Source organism: Caloenas nicobarica, chromosome 5 (assembly GCF_036013445.1).
Source record: "Caloenas nicobarica isolate bCalNic1 chromosome 5, bCalNic1.hap1, whole genome shotgun sequence".
Lineage (NCBI taxonomy): Eukaryota > Metazoa > Chordata > Aves > Columbiformes > Columbidae > Caloenas > Caloenas nicobarica.
The window spans coordinates 67,047,339-67,072,271 of NC_088249.1; the positions used below are offsets into that span (position 1 = coordinate 67,047,339).

The following is a 24,933-nucleotide window of genomic DNA, read 5'->3' on the forward strand; positions in this document are numbered from 1 at the left end:
AGGAGCTGCCAAATCGTGGCTCCTGCAAGATCCGTGTCCCCCAAGGGCTGAGGGTGACCTGGGGTGGGACCACCAGGTCCCCAACGGCTCCCGTGACCCGCAGGGACGCCGCAGACCCGTGGCGTGTCCCCAAACGGATCCCACCCCGCCATGAACCCCGCTGTGACGGTGCAGGATGGGGCCACCCCATCGTCACCCCCGCCCCACGGCGCGGAGCTGCTTCCTGCAGCCACCACCCGGGAGCGGGGTGACAAGCAGCGCACGGGGACACCTCCAAACCATGTCCCCAAGCTGCTGACAGAGGTGGCAGGAGGACAGGACCGCCCCCCCCCCAGCCCCCCAACCGCTATGGGGCTGCCCCACGGCCGCTGAGCAGGATGGGGGGGATCTGCCTGCTCTTGGTGGCTCTCGCCGCTGTGGCACCTGGACAAGGTACGTCAGTGTCACCTCCCTGTCCCCTCGCTGTGTGCCAGGACCCCGGGGTGACAGCTCAGAGCCGGGTGCCTGTCACCCCCCCGGGCTGGGGATACGGGTGGTTCAGCGCTGAGGATGCTCTGGGGGCAAATCTGCAAATTTGAGCTTTTCCCCCATGGGAGCGAGGGCAAAGTGTCCCTGTTGGGGACTGGGGACACTGAAAAGGACTCTTGGGGACATCCCACCCCCCCCAGCTCCCACCCCCATGGGGACAGGGCGACGGTCTCTGGGGACAGGGCGATGCTCTCCTGGTACAGGACAAAAACTTACCCACCCGCTTGTGCCACCAGCGTCACCCCAGGAGGGTTTCTGGGGACAATGCCACCTGCCCCACAGGGTTTGGGGTGATTTTTGCAGCGAAAGGTCTGCCAGGAGCAGCCCCGAGGCCTTGGATCGGAAGGGGAACTGGCACCATCGCCCTCGTTTGCACCAACGAGACCTTCGCCGACACCGGGACCCCGTCAAACTCACCCCCATGTCCCCCCGCTCCTGCGCTCACCCCTCGCCTTTTCCTTTAATATTATTTTCCTTTAATATTTTAATTTCCTTTAACATTATTTTCCTTTAACATCATTTTCTTTTAACATTATTTTCCTTAAAGATTTTCATTTCCTTTAATTTTTCCTTTAAGATTTTAATTTCCTTTAAGATTTTAATTTCCTTTAAGATTATTTCCCTTTAAAATTGTATTTACCTGTAGACATTTTATTTTTCGCATCCACAGCCATTTTACTTTGCACCTCGATGAGCAAAGGTGTGAGCGGGTTTGATCTGCACCACAGGGCTGCCGTAGTGGTTGCAAAAAAAAAAAAAGAAAAATGCCCTTTTTTGGTCAGAAATCATTACGGCAATAATTGCATAACCGCAATAATTGCATTATCAACCCCGTGCAGTTGGGGGTACAGAAAAAGCCGTAATTTTGGAAGCGATGATGTTAAATACATCTGATCTGTGGGCAGTGAATCTTTTGCCGCTGAGGAGCCAAATAATTAATTTTGGGGGTGATAACGGTGGGAGATTCGGGACAGGGAGGGTGGGATGCTGGGGGTGTAGGCAGGAGCAGACGGACCCTCTCTGTCACCAGGGGCAGTGAGCCGGGGGGTGACAGCGACAGTGACACCCCCGATCCGTGATGTGACCCCGCGATACCGTGTCCCCGCCGGTGAGTTGTGTCCCAAAATCGCCGTATTTAGACCCAAATTCTGCCTCCCCCATCCCGCCAGCAGGCCCTGCACCAGGATGTGTCCCCAGGGCACGTGTCCCCCCCAAAAAGGGATGATGTGGGGACAGGGGGGTTGGCTTTTAGGGGTGTCCCAGGCTTGGGGTGGGTCCCCATTTTGTGGCAGCTCGGGGACGCCATTTTGGCTGTTCTTCCCCAAATCGGCGTCACTTTTCGGGGGGCTGGGGTGTACATTTCTGCACCCCCCATCTGCCCCCCGCCCTCTCCGCGGCCACGTGCCGGGATGCCACGTCCCCCCGTTTGTCACCCGTGAGCAGCCAGAGCTGGTGGCAGTCTGTCCGTCTGTCCTGCAGCTGTCACCCCCCTCACAGGGGACATTTGGTGCCAAGGGGGGGGGTCTCGGTGGGCTCAGCCCCTCGTAACCCCCACATCTCCCCCCTCGCAGCCCCCACGGAGCTGACAGGACCCCCCAGCGCCGCAGCTGGAAACACCTCGGTGACACCAGGTGAGGGTTGGGGACCCCCGTGTACCCCCCTTCTGGTGGGGACCCCATTGTCCTGGAGCCGGCGGTGGCACCGGGGGCAGCACCACGGCCACCTGTCCCCCGTGTCCCCCCCAGGTCACGGCTCGGCGCGTCTGTCCGGCGGCCGCAGCCGGTGCGAGGGCCGCGTGGAGCTGGAGCAGGGGGGCGTCTGGGGGACGGTGTGTGACGACGGGTGGGATGTCACCGACGGGGACGTCGTGTGCCGCCAGCTGCGGTGCGGCTGGGCCGTGCGGGTCCTCGCCGGCGGCGCCTTCGGCCGCGGCACCGGCCCCATCCTCCGCGACGAGGTGGGGTGCGAGGGACACGAGGAGCATCTCGGGGACTGCCCGGCCGCGCTGGACCACGACTGCAGCCACAAGGAAGACGCCGGCGTGGTGTGCTCAGGTGCGTCCGGCACACGCTTTTGTCGCCACCAGGCATCGGCGGGATGCCCCCAAATCCTCCCTTTTTCCCCCCAGAGCACCAGGAATGGCGGCTCACCGGTGGCGTGGACGGCTGCGCTGGGCGCGTCGAGGTGTTTTATCAGGGGACGTGGAGCACGGTGTGTGACAACGCGTGGTACGCGGTGGAAGCCGACGTCCTGTGTCACAGCCTGGGCTGCGGGGTGTCCCTCTCGCGCCCCTCCTTCGCCCACACGCTGCCCACCAGGATGCTCTACCAGTGCGGGGGCCACCAGCCCTCCCTGGCCCATTGCCACTTGATCTACAATAAATCGGCTCCGTGTTACCAGTCCCGGGCGGCTGGAGCGGTTTGCAACGGTGAGTGCCCCGCTCCGGGGTGTGGGGGTCCCTTGGAGACGAGCTGTGACCCCATTTCTTGTGGCCCCCCCCGCCAGGCTCCCAGGGCTTGCAGACACCCACCCCGACGGCTGCGGTGACAACGAGCAATGTCACCCTCCGGAGCGGTGAGTGTCCAGAGCCATCACCCGGGTTTGGGGGGAGCACCCACCTCACCCCGCTGTTACCTGGGGTGAGGTGCCATGAGCTGTGACCGTTCTCTGCCTCAGCCGAGGTGTCCCCAGCCGCGGGGACACTGTCCCCCCAGCACACGCTGCTCTTTGTGCTGTGCCTGGTGCTGGCAGCGCTGCTCCTGCTCACCGTGCTGGCCTTCACCGCCGCCCTGCTGAGGGTGAGGAAGAGGAGTGGTAAGGACCCCCCCACGGGGGACATGGAGGGGGTGACGCCGCCAGCGGGGACACGGCAGGGGTGACACCGCCAGCCCATTGTGGGACACGGCAGGGGGTGACGCTGCCACCCCACTCTCTGGGTTGGGCTGTGCCGTGGGGAGCTGAGCGGGTGCACCCCCCCGTGTCCCCACAGCCCACGCCGTGTCCCCCGTGGGGCTGGCTGTCCCCGTGCTGGTGACCCACAGCGCACAGAGCCCCGACGTCCCTTCTGCGACCTCCAACGACTACCGGGAGATGCCCCCCAGCCTTCCCAAAGGACCAGGTAGGTCTGGCAGGTCACCGCCCCATCCTGGGGGGCTGGGGGGGGGCAGGGGTCCTGGCTGGCGATGGCCCTGTCCCCGTGTCCCCTCCAAGACGCAGCTGTCACAGCCCGTCCCACCGCCAAGGACTCCAGCTCCGACTCTGATTACGAACACTACGATTTCAGCAGCAAACCGCCCGTCGCCCTCTCCACCTTCTACAGTGAGCACCCCAAAGGGCCCGGGGACCCCAACACCCAGCCCCGGGGTGTCCCCACTGATGTCCCATCCCTGTCCCCCCCCAATAGACTCGCTGCGCCGGCAGCCTGGGGACCCTCTGCTCCCCAGCCAGGACGGGATGAAGCCATTCCCTGCCAAAGGTACCACACGACGGGGTGTCCGTCTGTCCTGTAGTGCTGCCCATCTGTCCGTCCTGCCTGTAGCGGGGCAAGGGGCCACTCTGACACGACTCCCATGTCCCATAGTGCTGGGCCCCCCATCTTGCGGCAGCTCCTCCACCTCCTCCTTCTCCTCCTCTGAGCCCTATTGCAACGAAACTGGGGCCCCCACGCACCCCTGCCCGTCGCCCCCCACCCATGGCACCCACCGGCACGCGGCACCCACCAGCCACGGCTGCACCGGCACAGGTGGGCACCGCCGGGGGGATGTGGGGTGCCAGGGACCGGGGCGGGATGGGGACAGCCCTGGGGACACCAGCAGGGACGGAGACACCCCAGGGACAGGGACATGGATGGGGACAGCCCTGGGGACAGCAGCAGGGATGGAGAGACCTTAAGGATGGGAACAGGGATGGAGAGACCCCAGGGATGTAAGCAGGGATGGGGACAGCCCTGGGAACAGGAACAGAAGAGAGAGACTCCAAGGACAGAAGCAAGGGATGGGGACAGCCCTGGGGACAGGAACAGGGATGGAGAGACCCCAGGGATGGGAACAGGGATGGGGACAGGAACAGGGATGGAGAGACCCCAGGGATGGGAACAGGGATGGGGACAGCCCTGGGGTCAGGAACAGGGATGGAGAGGCCCCAGGGGATGGGAGCAGTAACAGAAGGTACCAGTGAGACACCCTGTTTCCCCCAGTTCCCCCAGCAACCCCCAGCGTGCCCGCCCCAGTGCTGTCCCCACTGGTGTCCCCAGCAGAGCCCAACCCCACCGACAGCTCCAGCACCTCCTCGGGGGAGTGGTACGAGAACGTCCAGGGCACGGAGCCCCCCGGGGACCTCTCCCCAAACCCTGGTGAGGACCTGTCCCCAAACCCTGGTGATGTCCCCACGCTGGGGAGCGACACGAGGGGGCCCAGGGCTCCTCTGTCCCTCAGCATCCTCCTTCCCACCCCCGTCAGCTCTGCCTGATGGACTCTGTCCCTCGCAGGGTGGCCGGTCCCCTCCTGTCCCCCGGGGGGACACACACAGGACATCGACTCCTCCGAGGGCAGCGATTACGATGACATCCAGGGCTCTGCCTACTGAGGCTGCCAGGGACAGAGGGACATGGCAGGGGGACCTGACACTGTGTGGCCGAGGACGCGCCATCCCGCTGCCAATGTCACCTCTGGATTTCTTGGCCACCTCCTCCGTGCGGGGATGTGGGACCGGTCCCGGTGGCACCCGGGGGGATGCTCAGACATTAAAAGCTTTACCCAGTGTGTCACCGTGTCCCTTGGCCATAGGGATGGCTGTCACCTGCCCCGCAGCAAGGCTGGGTCACCGAGAGTTACCCAAGGGATAAGTGACCCAAAGATGTCCCTTCTGTGGTCCCGGCGGCCAGCAGATATTGTCCCCTCTGCCCACAGAGCTGTCCCCAAGCTGGGCAGGAGCAGCCAGACCCCCTGTCCCCAGGGAGGGGGGTGGCAGGGCCCAATTTGGCCTCACAGCACTGGACACCCCCATGGCTGGGGGTGACAAGGCAGGTCCCCATGGCTGGCAGGGGGTGGTGGTGTCCCACAGCTGTCCCCAGCTCCCTGTGACAACACGGCAGTGGATACAGAGTCCCAGGAGCCTCCCTGCACCCCTCCAGACCGTGGTCTCCCAAATCCTGGTGACATGCTGGCCACTGTCACCATAAACTTGGGACAATGGTAGGGAAGGTGCTGGGGGGGTCCCGGACCTTCTCACATACCAGACTGGGAGGTGGGACAAGCCAGGTTTGTCCCCATCGCCCAGAGCTCCAGGGCTGGCATACGGCCCTCGAGGGGGGGCAGCATCCCCCATTTTGGGGTGAAAGCTGAGCCGAACCCCACGATGCATCTTCCCCCCCCCGGCACGTTTCGATCTCCCCGGGCACAGCGACGTGGAAGCTCAGCGGAGATTGGGGGTTCAGCCCCACCCCCGTGGAAAATTCACCCCCCCGCCACATCCTCCAGCTGTTTATACCGAGGCGAGAGGCTCCAGCGGCCCCGAAACAAAAGGGGCTGCACCGCAACAAGGGAGGAAGCACCAAAATAGCAACAAAACCCCAGACAAAGGGGAGAGGAGCGAGGCGAGAGCAAGGAGCCGCTGCTGTGAGCAAAGTGGGGATGGGGAGGGGGCACAGGGGGTGCCCCCGGCCGCATACACGGCTCCCTGTGCCAGGGGAGGACATGGTGACACTTTTTTTGCAAGGGGACCATGGGGGATGCTGGTGCCCGTGGGTACCGATGCCCCAGGGTGGGGATAACCCAGGGAAGGGGTGAAGGGTCCCTGTGTCACCTTCACAACGCAGGGACATCGGTGCCAACCGTCACGGCTCCCGCCCACGGTGACAGGCGCTGGAAAACGCCACTTCCAGCATCATTAAGGCTGCCGGCGACACACCGACAGCTGACAAGCCCGCTCCTGCTCACACCAAAGCAGCTCCTGCCTCTTCAAAATGCTTCTCACATCAGGCGGCACGTCCCAGCGCTCCCCCCCACCAAAAAAAGAAAAAGAAACAAACCCTGCGGAAAGATATTATAATCATCCGCATCTGTCACAGCGGGCAGAGGATGCTGAGCTGACGCACAGAGATGCTCAAACTGAGGCGCAAACCTGCAGACTCCAGACATGGCTCATTGCGGGGGGTCTGGACCCCCGGCACCCCCATCCGTGGGGGTCAGGCACCCTGGGATAACAGGGGGTGCACCTGTCCGAGGGGTGAAGCATCCCGGGGTGAATCACTGACTGTGCTGATTTAGGGTGAGGGGGCTCAGCTGACCCCCCGCAGCAGAACCCCCAGAGCCCTTGGGTGGGTGGGGGGCAGCACTGGGACCCATAGCACCCCATGGAATAGAACTGGCTCTCGTCACAGCACCATCCTCATTTTGGGGGTCAGCAGGACGCCCAGAAAGGGATGGGAATGGGGGGGGTGCAGGCAGCAGCCCCCAGCCCTGCCTGCCCCCCCAGCATCCCTGGTGCACCAGGCAGCCCCGGCTGCCTGCAACCCCCCGCACCCCAACCGGCTTCCTCTTGAGTCATGGAAAATCTGCAACCGGAGAGAGATTTGGGGCAGGAAACTCCCAGCAGAGCTGAACCCCAACCCTGGGGTTGAGCACCAGAGCACCCCATGGCTCCGGGGTTGGGGACAGCAACACCTCACCCAGTGAGCCCAGTTTCCCCCAACACCTCTCCCCAGGCCCTCTCAGCAGAAATACCAGTGGAGGCAATGGAAAACAGCTGCCTTCGTTAGCATGCATGACCTGGATTCGCAGGAATTAATTAGGCCACAATCAATTAACGCCTCGTCCATCACCGCCTGTGCCCCACGTGCCCTTGCAGGGATACACGGTGGCCCTGGGGGGGGCAGCAACTGGGAGAAACGGGGATGTGCTGGGATGAAACTGCCCCAGTAGCCATCAAGTGGGGACATCACGGCGCTGCCGTGGGCACGTGGTGGCTCAGTGTGCCATGGCATAGAATCACAGAGTTGTTTGGGGTGGAAAAGCCCCTCGAGGTCATCGAGTCTAACTGCTGCCCCATGTCCCTGGGAACCTCATGTCCGTCTGTCCAACCCTCCAGGGATGGTGACTCCAGCACTGCCTGGGCAGCCTGTTCCAATGCCCCACAGCCCTTTGGGGAAGAAATTGTTCCTAAATCCAACCTCAACCTCCCCTGGCGCAACTTGAGGCTGTTTCATCGCTTGTTCCTTGGGAGAAGAGACCAACCCCCTCCATGCTACAACCCATGCATGGTGTGGCACGGTGTGACACGGTGTGACATTCACCATGTCCCTTGCAGGTGCCAGCAGCCGCGTTTCCTGCCCCGCTGCAGCGGTGCCGCTCGCCCGGTGACCGCAGCGGCCGTGCCGGTGCCGGTGCCGCCGCGGCAGAGCCCAGGCAAGCGGGCGAGGAGGAGGAAGGAGCCGCCGGCACTGGGAGGTTATTTTTGGCAGGCTCCCCCCGGCTCTCCTTTGGGTGCCTGCCCCGGGGTCTCGCTTGGCCACGCCGCCTTCCAGCTTTGTGGGGACACGAGGGACGGCTGTGCTCCCCCCAGCCTTGGGGACATTTGCCGTCCCTCCGGCCTCACCCCCGCTGCAGAGATGGGGGTGACGCCACCATGGGGGTGCGGTGGGGGCTGAGCCCCCCGGTTTTCTGTCCCCGTGCCGGGGAGGCAGCTGCCGGCTCAAAGGGCTTCAAACGAGCATAGACGTGACGCAGAAAACCACAGAGGGAGGAAAAACAGCCTGTTCCTGCCCGGCCCCCCCCCGCTTACCCGAGCCGGGGAGCAGAGGCGGCCGTGCCCCTGCCAGCGCCGGGACGGACGGACGGACAGACGGCCGGTTGTGCCCATGGCCGCCCGCCCGCCCGCCCTGAGCCTCCTGCTGGCCCTGGGGCTGTGGGGTGAGTATGTTGGGGGTCTGAGGGGTGGGGGGTGCAGGGCCACACTTGGGGGGGACCCAGCCCCGCCACAGCCTGCGGACCCCTGAAATCCCATGGTGAACCCCCCCTGGTTGCTGGGAATGTTTTGGGGGGCTCAGCCCTGTGCCCTTGGCCACAGGCGCGGCGGGCTGTCCAGCTCAGTGCCGGGGGTCCCATGTGCCCACCCCCAGTTTTGGGGGTCCCTGAGATGCTCGTGACACCCCAGGAGTGATTCTCAGGAGTAGGGGGGCCACCAGCTGTCCCCCCGTCCTCGTCCCCTTGATCCTCACGGCACCGCGCCGGCTCGCTGGGGTGACGGTGGCACCATCCAGGGCTGCTTGGCCACGTCTTCCTCCCGGCAACGATGTTGGCTAGTTAGCGGTAATTAGCTGGTGGCCCTGTCTGTCTTTCTTTCAGCCATAATTATCGCCGGCAGAGGGGCGGGCAGGCAGCGCTATGGCCAGTCGCATGTGTTCATTCGTAATTATTAATTTTAATTAAAGGTGTGAGGAGGAGGAGTGAGAGCAAATCCACCGAGAAAGCCAGAAAATGCTCTTTTCTTGCCAAAAAAAAAAAAACCCAGCCTTGTCCTCTGGCCCCTGTGGACATGCAGCCAGCCCAGGGCTCGGTCCCCAACACTGGGCTTTGGGGACAGAACTGTCCCCCAGTGTCACAGAGCGTGGCATGGCCGGGGACCACCAGCAGCATCTTTGCCCTGGCCTGAGCCCCCAGAATCACCCTTTTTCCCCCAAAATAACCAGCGACAGGCCAAGGCCCGGGAGTCGCTGCCCCAGCCTGGGGGGACTGACACTTTGTCCCCCTCTCTCTTGCAGTTGTCCCCAGAGGAGCCACCCTGAGCCCTGTAGGTGAGTCTTGGGGGGAGGCAGCATCTTGGGGACCCCACGGCGGCTTTGTTAGCAGCTCCTTGGCCACGGCTTCATTAGCCTGGCAGCTGCCGGGGTGGAAATATCCCACAAAGGGAAGGAAAACCCCAAACGCCCGTGTTTTTCCCCCAGAACCCAGCCTGCGGCTGGCCGGCGGCGGCTGCCGCTGCGCCGGGATGCTGGAGGTGCAGCTGGAGGGCCGGTGGAACCGCGTGTGCCGGGACAGCGTGACCGAAGCCCGTGCCAACGTCATCTGCCAACGGCTGGGCTGCGGCCCCCCCGTCCCCGAGCCCCCCCGGCTCATCATCGCCGGTGGGAAGGAGCCGACACGCGCCTGGCCGCTGCAGTGTTTGGGGTCACTGGTCGAGTGCCGGTGGGTGCTGGCGAACTGCACGGAGCGTGCTGTCCTCGTGTGTAGCGGTGAGAATGCACCCCCCCGCCACACCCCCCCATCCCCACGGACCAACCACCCCAACCTCGCCCCATCTTTTTGTTCTAGAGCCGGTGAAAACCACCCCTGTGTCCCCGCCGGCACCCCCGACCACCGCCCCGGAGCCCACCGGTAAGAGCCCCATCCCTGGGTCAATGGCTGAACTGGGGGGGCACACACAAAGCGAATTGCCCCCCAGCCTTGCCAGGTGGCCCGATGTCACTAATAGTGTTTGCGGCATCAGTTAAGCTTCGGATGTGGCGGGCTCGGGGACTTTCTGCTCAATAACAGAAAGAAAACTTGTCCCGGTTTGTAACGAGATGATTTTTTCTCCCCCCTCATGCCCCCCTCGGCAGGACCCCCCAGGCTGCGGCTGGTGGACGGGGACATTGGCTGCTCGGGCTTCGTAGAGCTGCACAGACAGGGGCTTTGGGGGGCTGTGGCGGCCACCCCGGGGGTGTCACCGGCGCTGGCCACCCGCCTTTGCCACGCTCTCGGCTGCAGTGCCGCCGTCAGTGGCCACAGCCACCCCACGCCGGAGCAAGGAAGCCACTTGCCGGTGCGGTGGGAGGTGGCGGAGCCCTGCGAGAGCCGCTCGATCCTCGACTGCTTCAACAGGACCAGTGCCCGGCGGAGAAATCCTCCGGCCTTCCTCGTCTGCTCGGGTGAGAGCTCTTCCTCAGCCCCTCGGCGGGGGATGCCCGGACAGGCCGGCCGGGTGGCCCGAGCGCCGAGCAGGGTGACAGTTGTGTCCCCAGCCACCCCACGCGCCCCATCCTCCCACTCCCACTCTTCCTCTCCTGCGTGCGAAGGCAAAACAGAAAACCTCCCCGGCACGCCGGCTTCCCGGCAGCGGCACCGCCGGCCCCAGGGCTTTGAACACATCAGCGCTGCAGAGCAGGAAAAGCCGGGCAGTGAGAGCAGCGCATGGCAAGCGCCGTGTCAGCACCCCAAAAACCAACATGGGCGTGCGGGGCGTCCTGGCAGGGCCCAGCACCCTGCTTGTCTGCGTCTCTCGGGTGCTTGACATGAGCATCCCCTGCTCTGAACATCTCTGTGCCACAAGAATTAATTGCCCTGTCCCAAGCATCCCCCATCCTGGAGCATCCCCCCTCCCCAAGCATCCCACATCCCTGAGCATCCTCCTGTCCCAGGGATCTTTCTATGGAGGATCCTCCTACAGATCTTCCCCCATCCTCAAGCATCCCCCATCCCCAAACATCCCCCATCCCCGAACAACCCCGTCTCCAAGCATCCCCTGTCCCCAAGCACCTCCGTTCTCCGAGCATCCCCTTTCCCTGAGCATCCCCCAAACCCGAGCATCCTCCATCCCCGATCATCCCCCCGCCCTGAACATCTCCCCACGGAGCATTTTGGTGCCACGACACAAAGACCCAAACCACACGGCGAGGAGCGAGTTTGCTCCTAGTGCCGCCATCTGCCCGAGCTCGGAGCCCTCCCGTGGGATTCGGGGGTTTAACGCCGGGCAGCTGGCAGAGCCGCCTTCCCCGCCGCATCTCCCACGGGGACAGCCCAAAGCTCCTCAACGCGTGGCCCTGGTACGGTCCCCATGGCACAAGGGACACCGTGAGCATCCCCGCGCCGCGAAGGACCGTGCGATGCAGGATGCCGAGCCGCGATGACCCCCCACAAGTCTGACCCCTCTCTGTCCCCCAGGCTCCCATCCCCAGGCGCTGCGGAGGCTGGCGAGCGGCCCCACGCCCTGCGAAGGTGACATCGAGGTCTTTGCCAAGGGACAGTGGCGCGTGCTGTGTGACAACAGGGCACGGCGAGCCGAGTGGGGCCGGCAGCTGTGCCGGGAGCTGCGGTGCGGGAACCTCTCCTCCAGCACCGAAATCCAGGACCCCCCCTCCGCTGGTGTCACCTGCCAGGTCCCCACCCTGCACCTCTGTCACGACAAGCTCGGGGGCCCCCAGACCTGCTCCCGGACCAGGGTCACATGTAAGTCACCATGCTGGGGTGTAAGACTTTTTGGGGCTCTCTGCAAACCCCCCGGCTGGGTGGTGGCTGCTCAGGCTCCCAGCCTGGGGACAAGGGGCTCACCCGGTGACACCCATCCTGTCCCCAGGCCAGGACTCGAAGCCGCAGCCCCCCGGGCCGGCGGCTGGCACCATCGTGAGCATCTGCCTGGCCCTGCTGCTCTTCGCCATCCTCTTCCTCATCTGCGGCCCCCCCGCCTACAGGAGGCTGATGAAGAGAAGTAGGTGCCGAGCTCTGGAGCTTCTCCTCCTCATCTTCCTCCTCCTCATCTTCCTCCTCCTCTTCTTCCTCCTGCTCTGCCATCACCACACTCCCTGCATCCATTCCTGCTGCTTCCCTCCCATCTCCTCAGGGGGAGCACATGCTGCTCAGTGTGACAGGTCCCCCCCCACCCTGTTGTCCCCGAGCCTGCCTTGTTGTCCCCAAGCCTGTCCCATTGTCCCCAAGCCTGTCCCATTGTCCCCAAGCCTGCCCCACACGCTGTGGGCACAAAGAAGGGGGTGCTGCGGGGGGGGATTAGGCACTGAGCAGACACAAAAGAGCAGCTGGCGGGGCTTGCGGGGGGGATTATCGGGTGGGGGAGATTATTTGGGATGACATATGGGGTCAGCGGGGGGGACACATCCTTGGTGAGACACCCCTCTGCTTGTCACCCCACCCTTTGCCTTCCAGTCTCCAAAAAGAAGCAGCGCCAGTGGATCGGCCCCACGGGACTCAACCAGACGGGTGAGGAGGAGTGTGGGGTGACCCCCCACCAACACAGGGCTGGATTTTTTGGGGGGTGGTGGTGCTCAGCCCCCAGCAGGCAGAGGTATGAGCAGGCTGGTCTCCAGCTCCGCTTCTCGCTTCCTGCCACCGCGTTGACTCAGCATCACGATATTAACTCACCCGGGAGCGCTGAGCCCCGTCCCGGGGTGTGGGAGCAGCTCCCGCTTTTACTCAGCGCCCCCCCCGGGCAGCGGGGGGGGCACACCACCCCAAACCTCTCGCTGCAGCCCCAATATCCTCATTTTTCTCCATCCCTTCCAGTCTCCTTCCACCGCAACAGCACGGTCACCCCGCGGGCACAGGGGCAGCGGGCACAGAGCGGAGACAACGACTACGCGCAGCCCCCCCAGAAGAGGTCCCAGCTCTCAGCGTACCCGGGTAAGGTGCAAGACACCGGGGACTCTGTCCCCAAAACCTGGCGGGGGACAAACCGCCCCGGCAAGAGCGCCACAGCAAGATGTTGCCGGCGCTGGGGTGTCCCCCCCAGCCCCCCCAAAAACGAGCCGTATCCCCCCTCCAGCCCTGGAAGGTGCTTGCAGAGCGTCCATCCCCCTGGACAACTCCTCCGACAGCGACTACGACCTGCACTCCACCCGCAGACTGTGAACCCCCCTAAATTGTCAGAGCCGGGACCCTGTTGTCGCCCCCTCCCCATCACCCAGCACTGTCCCAGGCTGGTGCAATTGCTGAATTAGCGGCTTTTCTTGCATTTTTTTTTTTTTTTTGCAAGCCACCTCGTTTCCGTCGTCAGGCACCTTCCCACCCTGCAGGCAGCCCAAAAAAGGTAAATTTTGAGCAACTTGGACATTTTGAGCAATTTAATCTCGCGAAAGGCATCCCCGCCCATGGCGGGGGGGTGAACAAGGTGATTTTTGAAGGTTCCTTTCCAATCCAAACCCTTGCGCGATTCTACGCAACGACGAACTGAACAAAACCAACAGAAGAAATTACAAAAATCTGCGCTGCTCACCTCAGAATAAACCTGCCTGCGACCCCCCCAGCGCGATGGGGAACCTCCGGGACCCCCAAACCCGCCTGTGCTCCCCCATACCAGCACCCAAAAAACCTTCCTCTTGCTTTTTTCTTCCCCCGTGGCAGCGTGTGAGGTGGGAGACTTTTTATTTTTTAAGCTATTTGTATAAATTGAAGTGGCAGCCGCGTGGCAGGAGAGCTGGTACCCGCGGGGACAGCGGACCAGCTGCGCTCGCGGCCGTTCTGAGGGGGTTTGCCAGCTTTTCCCTCTCTGAAAATTGGATAAACCACATTCCTCGTCCTACCCGGGCTGGGCTGAAAGCAAAATCGGGTGCTGCTGGGCGATAGCCAGGGTGCTGAGCTTCATGGAATGACTGCGAGCGACACGTCTACGTGGGACGAAACAAGATTCGGAGGGACGTAAAGAAGGAAAGCGAGGATGCGAGGAGCACGGAGTGGGTAGAAATACTGAGAAAAAAAACCTGAGATATTTAATAAGCAATAACTTGTAATAAAATTGACTTTTTTCTAGTAATTACATCTTGTTCTCTTCCTTCTAACGCTACCAGTTCCATTCCTTAGACCATCTGCTTCCATCCGGGGAGGGAAAACGCGCGACGGTGCCAGAGAGATGAGCTGATACAGAAGAGCCGCACCTAAACGGGCCCCTTAGGAAAGACGAAAACCAGCAGGAAGGCTGAGCTGGAAGAAGCTGGTCCTGCAAGAGGGTGAAAGGTTTTATTGACAAAAACCAAAAGGAATTTAGTGTCAAGACGCCAGGATGGCATAAAAAGATCAATTGAAAGTGCCGTTCCCGAAAGCAACCACTGCCGTGACCTCGTGTGCAATTCATCAATTTTTATTACTGTAATTAACCACCGCTACGGAATCGTCCCCATCAAACCCCAGAAGCATTTGCTTTGTCCTAGTCCATTAGTAAATCTTTCCTTATAAATAACTTACGGAGATACAGGCAGGATTTGTAGGATAAAGTGCTGAGCAAAGCAAACCCCATCTCTATTAATGTTAATTTGTCGCTCCTTCCGTTATCTAGTGTTTCCTGAGAAGGGGGAAGGCCGGAGCCCCCAGCACCCCAAAAAATACATCACCAGACATGCCCCAGAGCAGCAGCAGCCCGAGATGTCGTGCCAGTCTGGTTTACTTCAAATAAATCCAAAATATCCACGTGTGTAACTCTGGGGAGTTACCAGAGCCTCGGTGAGCTCCGTGCTGGAAAGAAGCAGCAGCAAAAAGGTTTTTGCATCTCCGATGAGCTGGGAGCACCTGAATCCTGAAGATTTGGGGAAAAAACCCTCTGTTTTGGAGCACGCTGAGACTCATGGCGCGGGTGGAGCTTGCAGACGGCCAGGAACAGCTCAGACAGCGTAAAAATGCAGAAATCTCAGGGCTCGGCTCAGCTGAAGGGTTTGAATCACCCACACGCTGGGCTGGCTCTGCCTCCGGCTTCCAGGAAAGTCCTCGGGAAGCAGCAAGTTCTGATTTTGCGTCAGAAACATCACCGAGAGATTCCCGTCGTGTCTTTTGAACGGCTGCAAAAAGGCTCAGAGCTAACGTTTGTTACCTGCGCACGCTGCAATTAGCGCCCATCGTTACCTTGATGAGCCAATTTGGAAGCCAATGCTTCAAATCCATCAGCCACCGAATTAAATCGAACCTAAAGAGTCCCAGCTCGCAAGGGCAGTGTCGTCCTGCCCCAAGCCTCTACACTTATGGGTTGAGAAACAACGCTCTGGGCTCGCTCTTCTTCCTCAGTCCACAAAAAACGAGGGGGGAACAAGAAAAAATGACCCTCAGGAGTCCAGATTTAGTAGCCAGGCCAAGCAGGACGCTGAGGATTTGGGGGTGGGGGGTACCCGAAGGGTGCAGGTGCTCCCGGAGGGTACGGAGGCTGCGGAGGGAGAGGGAAAGCGGGGAGAGGGGGCTGGGTGGGGTAGGGGCATGTGGGTCTCCCCGCTGTGGGGGGGGTGTAGGGGGGAAATCCGGGTCGCGGGGGGGGAGGAGAGGGGTGAGAGGCAGAAAACGGGGGGGGCTGAGGTGGGGCCCGGGATGGAGACCAGGAATAACCTGGAGTTGGAGCCGGAGCCCCTGAGGGGGGTTGGGGATACCCCGGCATGGCGTCAGGAGGTTGGTAGGGAAAGGGGGACTGGGGGGGGGCAACATGTCCCCCCGGGAGCGGGGAGGCGGAGAAAGGAGCGGGAGGGAGAGCTCCGCGCGCCGTGGGGCCGAGAGGCGCATTTGGGGCCGGGCTGTAGGGCAGGGGGAAGGACGGAGCTCCCGGAGGGAAGGGTTGGGGTTTGGGGGGGTCAGTGGGTACGTGAGGAGGTGGCTGAGGGTCCCCCCCAGCTTCCTGCGACGTTTCCAACTTCCTCAGGATCTCCTGCAGCTTTTCCGCCCTCACCCGGCGCAAATGGGACAGTTTCCTCATGACGGAAAACTGTTCAAGAAATGTCTCCAGGGGCACTTCGCCCTCCAGGAACTTCTCAGCCATTTTCTGGAAGAAAAGAGAGATTTTGGGGCTCAGCACCACGTCAAGCCCGGCTCAGGATTTACGTCTGTCTCACACGACCACAGCAGCACACACAAACAAACAAAGCACAATCCTTTTTTTTTTTTTTTAATGAGAAATAACACCAAACTACAAAGAGACAATCCTCGATTTAAGGGATTAAGCTTGGGAGCGTAACCACAAGTCTTTGAGGACTAATTAGTTGACTTGCTAATGGATTTAAAGCTGAAGCTCACCTCAGACTCCTCTTCGATTTTCTGGCTTTCCACCTGCAGGAGATCCAGCAAGGTCTGAGGATGCATTGCCGCAGCAAATTTCTCTGGGGAAACAAAAGACAGCAGTGGAATATTAAACACAAAACAGGGGAAAATCACGAGTGCAGAGCCCTGTGGCCCACACAGGAGTGTCTTGGAAACTCCTGATGCAAGGAGAAAATCTGTAGAGGAAAGAACTTTAGTCACTGCTGCACTAGAAAGGTTTTTTCCTGGGACAATATCTTCATTTTTCCAACAGAGTTCGACCAGAAAACAGGAAGATACAGATTTTTATAGGCAGCAGAGTCCTTTCTGCCACCACCTCAAAGAGTTTTTCCACTCGGGCAGAAGCAAAAGGGAAGGACGTTGCGTTAAACTCCAGCCCGTGTGACGTGAGATTGCCCAATGCTCACCCAGTTTGGCTTTCTGCTCCTTGCAGCGCTCGGCCAACTGCTGCAGCTCCTCGTATTTACTGGAGAGGTCCGTCCGACCTGTCTCCAGTGGCGCCTGGAACTTCAGGTTCTGCTCGGCCAAGCTGCGGTTGGAGGCCAGGGCCATCTCGCGCTCTAGCTGCAGCTCCTGGACCTGCGGAGAGGTGACAATGACCACCAGTGAGGTGACAAAAGCCCCGGGGAGCGTCGTGATGTCCCCACATACCTCCTGTGACTCCAGGGCCAGGCGCTCGATCTCCTCGGCGTTTTCCTGCAGCTCCCGCAGCTCCTCCACCGTCCGGTTCCTCAGCGTGTCCATCCTGCCCCGAGGAGCCGCAGACTCCTACAACGGGGAAATAAACTCAAATAAAGCCGAGGTTTATAAAGCCCAACTGCAAATAGGCACTAATCCTATTAAGGATTTAAAACTAGACTGCTTGAAACACAGAGATTCTCCCTCTGCTCTAAAGAACCAGCAAGACTGAGAAGGAAACCACAATATTTCCACTAATTCCTGCTTTGGCAAGTGATTTTTTTCCTTTTCACTGCGCTTTTGGAAGGATTTCTCGTGTGTGCCAGGGGGTTTTGTCACGGAAACACCTACTCACAGCCACTTGATGTCACCCCAACTCTCCCTTCACCGTCCTGTTCCACGTTCCCGCTCTGCTGAGCAAACCTCACGCACCTGCTCACATCCAACTGTCCCCACGGTCACCGGTGGGACCGTTGTCCCCTACCCTGTGTCCCCAAACTTTGTCACCACCCCCATTCCTCAGCTCCTGTCTCTTTGTTGCATTTTATTTCTATGTATTTCCCTTTCTAGCCACACTGTGCCAACTATTTCCCTCAATTATCACTGCTAAACTTAGAAAACATTAAGTGATGGATGGCATTAATGGGAACTTGATGCAATACTTGTGATTCTAAAAATCAGTTAAATATTACTAAAATCAGGGAAAAAACAGATTTTTTCTGCACTGTCCATGACTTATTTCAAATAACCCAGGCTGTCTGATAATATTTAGCAAATATCACACGTTGATGCCCTGGGTTCTAAGAGGTGGGACGCAATAACGTGGGGGGAAATAGGGCAATAATAATAATAATAATATGCTAAAAAAAAAAGGTGAGAAACGTGAGAGGGGTGAACTCTACAGAGAGGGAAAGGGACGTACCCAGCGGGCGACGGGGATTTCAGCGGCGTTTGAATCGCTTGTGGCTCTTCTACCTCTGCCCTGGGCGAAACATCCTGAGAGTCTCGTGCAGTGAAGGTCCTGTCGGGCTCTGTATGGACACAGAATGACACGGGAAGGCTCCGGTTACCCAATTGCTCCTCCCAGGATCCGGCTGAGCATGTCTGAGTAAAAACCGCCTAAAAAGCGGGAAATTAGCTCCCTTGTTACACAGGTGTGTAGATAACTTCAGCACTCTGCAAGGAAAAATAAAGTTATTTTCTTTAAGTCCCTCTTCTCAAAATAACATTGAGTTTTAACCCATTTAACAACCCCTTCATGAACAAATTGTCCTTGATCGGACCATAAACTCCCTACACATCCTACCTGTGTCACGCCCTAACGCACCAACCCTTTTAATTGACTCTTAATTAGAGTTTTGTGCCTTCCTGGAAGAACCATCTTATTCTGCTTGGGTATTTTGTGTTATTATTGATATTACTCATAGAAAATACCTGAGTATGTCCCGAGCTTGAGCACTGTAAGCAACAGATTTGTCACATCCACCTGTCAGTTATGGGTGGTTTTTTTGTTATTAATAAGGGTCACAGAGGGTATGTTTTTCATAATAAACTTGTGAACTAAGTAAAAAAAAATCAAGACAATTAAATTAAACAGTATTCCCTGAAAAATAAAACTGTTTCAGAACAAATATGAGGTCTTGGAACTTATTTTTAAAATGTTCCTTAAGGTTCAATGATTGTTTGCTGCTGCCCTTATCCACAGTCATGCTGAATAAAGCTACAAATAAATGGAAAGTTAAATGTATTCACGAGGTGTTAATGTCTACATCTTATTATCTGCAGTCTCTTAAAGAAAGCAAAAGTAACTACAAATATCGCTGTGCCAGAAACTGGTTTCTTGACCAATAATATTGCTCAGCGTGCGATGAACTGGTTCATTCTAAAACGGTCACAGCTGCTGACGACAACAGGTTTTGTATTTGAATCAACATGTCTTTTGGTCTGTGTGAAAACAATGTTTTATAATAATAATAATTACTTATAGTATATATTAATACTACTAATAATATTAATAACAATATTATTAATAATAATAATAAATATTTTCTGACTCTTTGGAGTTACTGTTCCGCTTGCCGTTTGCTTTAGTTCAAGGGAAGAAGGAAAAGAAGGAAAAATGAGGAATAGTGGCAAACGGGGAGCTCGATCCCCATCGCTGTGCAGGGGAGAAGGTTGGGGAGGGTCTGTGGGAAGCGCCCAATATGAGCTCAGGAGGGGGACGCAAAGACCCGGGCACCGGGCGTGGGCTCCGGCCTCACGGATTCCACCCGGTTTTAGCGGTAAAACGAGGTGACACTTGGTCCCTTTGAGGGGCCCCCGCGGCTCGTTAAGGCTGGAGGCACCACCAGGGGATCCCCCGGGACTGTCACTCCGTCGGTGCTGTGTCCCCGCTTGGGGACAGGCCCCAAAGCCCCGGGGGTGCCCACCCAAGGCCGGTCCCCCCGCACCGGGACACGGCAGAGGCTGCTCTGACAACGCCAGGCCCGTCTATGGGGTGAGGGGAACGGCAACCGAGAGGCCGCGGCCCGCGGGACGAGGCCTGGCCCGGCTGAGCGCCACCCCCCGCGGAGGTGCCAACGGGTAACGGCTGCAACCGCCCACCGGAGAGGCCCTGAGCACCGGGGGAAGCGGCGGGACGTGTCCGCCCCCCGTGTGGAGACACCGGGAGCGTCACCGGCCCCGCTCGGGACTCACCTCCGCGCAGCCGGTACCTCCTTCCGCCGGGCACTTCCGGCTTCCGGCGCGGGAGAGGAAGTGGGAGGTACCACCGCGAGGTAGGGGCGGGGGGGTAGAAGCGGCGCCCCCCGTAGGGCGGGAGGAGGAGGCGGGTGGTACGTTCCGCCGCCGCCATCTTGTGGCGGTGAGGCCGCGTTTGGTAGATATTATATATTTTTTTAATAAATAGATACACTTTCCTGCTGGTGTGGCTCTGCGAGCTTTGGCCTGCTCGAGCCTTCACATCATAGAATCGTTTTGGGTGCAAAAGACCTTTAAGATCGAGTCCAACTAACCCGACACTGCCAAGTCCAGCACCAAATCATGTCCCTAAGCACCACATCTGCAAAGAATAAATTCAAACACTACTTTGTTTATCCTCTCCTCAGTCCCAACCTTTTAATACGAATTGTTAATTAACTCTGCTCCAGCCCTTCTGCAGCTTCTCTTCAAAATACTGATCTCTTTGGAAAGTCAAGTCTCTTTTTCTTGCAATAACATTGAGTTTTAACCCATTTATCAACCCCTTTATGAATAAATTGTCCTTGATTGGACCATAAGCTCCCTACACATCCTACCTGTGTCATGCCCTAACGCGCCAACCCTTTTAATTGACTCTAATTAGAGTTTTATGCCTTCCTGGAAGGACTCTCTCAGTCTGCTTGGGTATTTTGCATTATTCTTGATATTTTTCATAGAAAATACCTGAGTATGTCGTGAGCTTGAGCACTGTAAGCAACGGATTTGTCACCTTAATATGTCACCACAGGGACATTAAAAAGCTGATGGGACATTCCCCTGATTGCCCGTCGCAGTTTGGAGCGGCCATGGCAGCTCTGCTGTTTGTTCTACATCGATTTAAAGTTTCCCCACAAACCCTGAGCAGCAGCTGGTCCACGGCCGCTTGTCTTTCACCAGCTCCTTCCAAAAAGCATAAAATCGTAGAGCCGCAAAGATGAGGCGAGATTAATCATCGCGACGCGGGTTACAACAAATCTTAGCGTCGCGTCCGCGCAGCTGGTTGAAATTCAAGCGTAACGGGTTTGGGGTTGGATTTATGGGGAGATTTGAAGCAATTTCTGCCTTGTTGTGAGCTTGTCAGCACCAAGGCCCCCCACACAGGCAGCCGGCTCCTGCATTTCATAGGTTTTGGAGGTCTAAGAGCAACAAAAGCCGCTGCGAAGCCACGTTGTTCCCTGCGGGTCATGGCATGGTGAGAAGCAGCTGGTGTTAGCAACACTCAGATGCCCCTTGTTTCGGGTGATTTGGAGTTCGGTCAGCTGTAATCCTGGTAAATCCAGCCCTGGGAGAAATGAAAATTAAATTAGAACTTCCTTGATGGGTAAAGGGATGGAGGCAAAGTGAGCGTGGAGAGGGAAGCAGCAGAGGTGGAGATGGGGGACGAGAGTTGTTAGAAGTGCAGGAGAAAAAGACACCAAGGCAGTACGTACAGACCGCAGAAATGTGCCCAAAATTAACATAATGACATTTTTTCCAGGTGGCATTCACCAGAACCAAGAGATAAAAGCAAATCCCACTTGAATACCTGTGTTAGCTCTTCCTCGCATGAAAACAGAAAGTTCCCAAGCGTTGCAAGACAGAAGAAGCTCAAATCCCGTCATCCTCCACACGAAGCCATCGCCACCTTTCCACCTGCCCTTCCACATTCCCGCAGACATGAGGAGGGTTCAGGGTTGTGTTAGAATGGGAAAAAAGCTCCACGTTGCAGGATGGGACATGCTGGGGGTGCTGAGGGGGGAGAGGAAGGTGATGGAGGCTGGACAAGGTCACCCAGGTGTCCCCAAAGAGCCATGATCCAGGCACACGTCCCAGGGAAAGGCACCTCTTGTCCCTGCCCAAATTGCACCACGCGAGGCCAGTTGAGCCTTGTATAATGAATATGAGTCATGTGAATCCTAATAGGCAGCTTATGGTCCTGATCAAGGGTGATTTGTTCGTAGCGGGGTTGATAGCTGGGTCAAAACTCAATGTTATTGCAAGAAAAATGGACTTGACTTTCCAAAGAGATCGGTATTTTGAAGAGAAGCTGCCTCCACAGGCGCAGAAGGGCTGAAGCACAGTTAATTAGTAATTTATATTAAACTGTGAGGACTGAGTAGAGGATAAATGAAGTTTTGTTCAAATTTATTCTTTGCAGATGAGGTTCTTGGGGACATGGTTTAGTGACAGTGTTGGGTTAACAGTTGGATTCAATCTTAAAGGTCTTTTCCAACCAAAACTTTTCTATGATTTTATGATTCTATGAAAGAAGCAGCAGAAAAGTATCCAGTTAAATTATAGAAGTGTTACTCAGCAATCAAAAATGCAATAAATGAGTATTTTCTGGTTAATGCTCAAGGTTTTGCTCATTATCTGTTTACCAGCATCCTTAATTTGTCTAAGAGATGGTTTCAGCTGGTCACCGGGATACATTGCGCAGGTATTTTATCAGATGAAAGGCTCAAAGGCCGATATCCAATACACACCATGAGCGAAAATGACTGAAAGTGGGTGAGTCAAATCTCACCAAGCACCAAATTTTGAGCATAGACACCAACTGAGCTGTTCTGGATCAAAAAAACACTCGTGGCTTGGGACAAAACTGGCAGAAAGGAGTAAAATTTTTTCAGTAAGGAGCGCTGAGCTGCAGAACCAGGTTCTGAAGCAGCTTGAAGTCTTAATACCTTGAGAAAAATTAAACTGTGATCCAGAAAGTGTTTTGGGGTGAAATGGAAGCTTTTGAGAGCTCGCTATGGATGCAGGGGCTCGTTACCACCGCTGATGAGGTTTGCAGCGGGCAGGTGGGGCCGCGGAGCAAATTAACACACAATCAGCAAAAGGTTAAAAAAAACCACCTCATGTGCAAATTTAATCTGGGAAATCCCAATCCTTTGTCAGATTTCACCTTTTGTTTATTATCTGGCCAAATTCATTTGTGGTGAACGTTCCTTCCTAGCCCAGGAATCAAACGAAATTTGGAGTGTTTCCCAATAGAAGTGAGAGGAAAAAAAAAAAAAAAAAAAAATCAATGATGTAGTTTTTCTTTTTTTCTTTTAATGTTTGTTTTCCAGACAATGCTATCTGTGTTCCTCATCAGGGAAGTATCCAGACAAAAGAGCCTTTTCTCACAATCCCACCCATCTTTTTTTCTTTTTTCGCCTCAGAAATCACCATTTCTTGCAGCTTTTCTCTGCGCCACGTCACCAATGTCCCCCTGGCTCCCACAAACCAGCCGCAACCAAACCAGTTCCTTTTCTGCGCTCGCCTGTTTTACGACGGGGAAGCTTTGTGGTCCACGTGGTCCGGCCGCTATCTGGGTAGAAAAATAACCTTCACTGATTTACCAACCACAGACTGAGTCCACCAAGGTGTTTGTCGCCACCCACAGCAGGACACGAGGTCCTGCCCCACCAAAAGTCCACCAACAACCTCAGCCTACACCTCTGAGGGCTTTCTTGACAATTTAATTCAATATTCTCACAACCAAATCTTGGGGGGTTGACACCTCAGGAGCTGCCAGCCTCCATCTCCAAGGGCTTTCTTGATAATTTAATTCAGTATTCTTACATCAAATCTTCGGGGTCTGACGCCTCAGGAGCCAGCCCACAGCTCCGAGTGCTTTCTCGATGACTTAAATCAAATATTCTTACAGGGAATCGGGGTTTGACAGCTCGGGAGCCTCGGACCAGGCCTTGGTGCCTTTCACCTGACAGTTCTGATAAATCTGTCCCAGCCCCGATAACACCTTGATGGAAGGGACGGGGAAAACCAGGAACAGGGACTAGAAAACAAGTTTGTTTCCGTAATCTGTGGTTAGGAAGATAAGGGATATCTCCATAAGGCGATTTCTTTTTCGGGCGGACCTTTTCAAGCCTGCGCCGATAAAGTTGGATAAAGCTGTTTCTAAGCTGAGTCAGCAAAGTCCTTTCCCGTACAGAAAGCCTGAAAATTCACATCCAGCCGTGTTTAACCCGCGGGGTGAGGCCTGCGGCAGCTGAACGCAGCGTAACGGTTGATGCTTAATCTCGTGTGGTTCCCGTTGAGACTTTCAGGCACCTGGACGTTGCCATCAATCATGTAGCACCTGGGGCTGTTGCATTCCTGACCGGGATCCACGCCCAGGGATTGATTTATTTGCCACCCGGGGTTGATTTGGAAGCCAACGCGGCTTTGGGAGGTGCCCGCCTCGTGTTGTTTGTGACCTGGATCCCGTGAGTTACCCCCAGGCACACGTAACCTTTGGAGGAATGTTCTTTTCGTGCACAAATTAATGCAAATTTTGGGCAGTAAAGCCTAAAATACTCCTGTCGCTAGCCCTGTATCTCCTTGGTCCTTGTCTGCAGGGGAGGGTCAATGTCACCACCCAACTCTTCTTGCCTTTCAAGTCAACCACAACCCCTTCAACCACCGGCCGACCTCTGCCAGCTGCTTTATTTTAGTGCTTTTTAAAAAGTTGTTTAATGTCTCTGCATCGCCCAAGCTCATCACAGAGCCTCTGCACTCAGGGAGTCAAATCCAGCCTTATTTAGATATAAAACCAACAGATATCGGCATTAAAATCTTAATTTTTTTTTGGCCACGAGCGTGAATCTCGGGGGATTTTATTTGTTTATTTCCTAACCCAGCCGCAGCGGCTTCGGGAAGAGGCAAAGTAGAACTAAAACCCTCCAGACCGGTCTCATCTTTTGGAGAACACGCCAAACCTTTTGGAGATCTCGCCATCGTTTGGTGCCCTCTGCTGCCAAGCGCAGCCACGACAGAGCGGCCGCCCCTTTGGCACCCAACCTCCCCCTTTTTTATTTTTTATTTTTGACTTTTTTAATGATGCTAAATATTTGTTCTGGTGCTGAATCCCACAACTACTTCATTCTATATATAACAATACATCCAAAAATCTGCATACGCAGTTTTTTCATTGGCTCCTGGTGATGTGATCTATTGACATAAGCACGAGCCCATCGCAAACCTTCCCCTAATTTGACAAACCATTTCTTCTCGTTGAAAAAAAAATTCAAAAAATGTCATCCTGATCCTCAGCGATTACACATAGAGCTCCATTTCAACAACAATTGTGCAGGAAAAAAATGAAAAATTGCTTTGAACTTTCATGACATGATACAGTTCCCAAATCCGGGAGACAGTTTGGGTGTTCAGAAGAGGCTGGCTCACCAAAACCCTGCATATCAGCCCCAAAACACAGAATGTACTTTTTTTATCCAAACAGAGCAGCTGCTGCAGCTTC

The 24,933-nt window shown here is 56.8% G+C and overlaps 3 protein-coding genes across 3 annotated transcripts; 2 read left to right on the forward strand and 1 right to left on the reverse strand.

The window, feature by feature from the left end:
- The first annotated feature begins 377 nt into the window (after positions 1-377).
- CD6 (CD6 molecule) lies at positions 378-7,886 on the forward strand. The gene is made up of 14 exons (XM_065636901.1): positions 378-432; positions 1,559-1,636; positions 2,100-2,159; positions 2,274-2,582; positions 2,657-2,956; positions 3,034-3,102; positions 3,205-3,342; positions 3,518-3,655; positions 3,739-3,846; positions 3,932-4,003; positions 4,109-4,270; positions 4,724-4,879; positions 4,986-5,228; positions 7,834-7,886. Exons 1-14 carry the CDS (start codon positions 378-380, stop codon positions 7,884-7,886), a joined length of 1,941 nt encoding a protein of 646 aa, XP_065492973.1.
- A 497-nt stretch (positions 7,887-8,383) lies between these two features.
- On the forward strand, positions 8,384-13,142 carry CD5 (CD5 molecule). Its single transcript, XM_065636232.1, has 10 exons — positions 8,384-8,435; positions 9,287-9,319; positions 9,470-9,757; positions 9,837-9,899; positions 10,124-10,432; positions 11,445-11,729; positions 11,857-11,988; positions 12,441-12,494; positions 12,798-12,914; positions 13,057-13,142. The coding sequence occupies exons 1-10, from the start codon at positions 8,384-8,386 to the stop codon at positions 13,140-13,142; spliced, it is 1,419 nt and encodes a 472-aa protein (XP_065492304.1).
- A 459-nt stretch (positions 13,143-13,601) lies between these two features.
- Positions 13,602-19,708, reverse strand: VPS37C (VPS37C subunit of ESCRT-I). The gene is made up of 6 exons (XM_065636245.1): positions 19,671-19,708; positions 17,896-18,004; positions 16,947-17,063; positions 16,703-16,874; positions 16,272-16,354; positions 13,602-16,020 (listed from the first exon to the last, which is right to left on the reverse strand). The coding sequence occupies exons 3-6, from the start codon at positions 17,037-17,039 to the stop codon at positions 15,334-15,336; spliced, it is 1,035 nt and encodes a 344-aa protein (XP_065492317.1). The 5' UTR covers positions 17,040-17,063; positions 17,896-18,004; positions 19,671-19,708; the 3' UTR covers positions 13,602-15,333.
- Between the last annotated feature and the right edge of the window lie 5,225 nt (positions 19,709-24,933).

Excerpts from the sequence above, each read along its gene's own strand:
- CD5 (XM_065636232.1), top strand. The coding sequence starts at position 8,384 with ATGGCCGCCCGCCCGCCCGCCCTGAGCCTCCTGCTGGCCCTGGGGCTG. Across the intron at positions 9,900-10,123 it reads CACCGCCCCGGAGCCCACCG|GACCCCCCAGGCTGCGGCTG; the intron begins GTAAGAGCCCCA and ends CCCCCTCGGCAG. Across the intron at positions 10,433-11,444 it reads GGCCTTCCTCGTCTGCTCGG|GCTCCCATCCCCAGGCGCTG; the intron begins GTGAGAGCTCTT and ends TCTGTCCCCCAG.
- CD6 (XM_065636901.1), top strand. The coding sequence starts at position 378 with ATGGGGGGGATCTGCCTGCTCTTGGTGGCTCTCGCCGCTGTGGCACCT. Across the intron at positions 2,160-2,273 it reads AAACACCTCGGTGACACCAG|GTCACGGCTCGGCGCGTCTG; the intron begins GTGAGGGTTGGG and ends TGTCCCCCCCAG. Across the intron at positions 4,271-4,723 it reads CCACGGCTGCACCGGCACAG|TTCCCCCAGCAACCCCCAGC; the intron begins GTGGGCACCGCC and ends TGTTTCCCCCAG.
- VPS37C (XM_065636245.1), bottom strand. The coding sequence starts at position 17,039 with ATGGACACGCTGAGGAACCGGACGGTGGAGGAGCTGCGGGAGCTGCAG. Across the intron at positions 16,875-16,946 it reads TGGCCCTGGAGTCACAGGAG|GTCCAGGAGCTGCAGCTAGA; the intron begins GTATGTGGGGAC and ends ACCTCTCCGCAG. Across the intron at positions 16,355-16,702 it reads GGAGCAGAAAGCCAAACTGG|AGAAATTTGCTGCGGCAATG; the intron begins GTGAGCATTGGG and ends TTGTTTCCCCAG.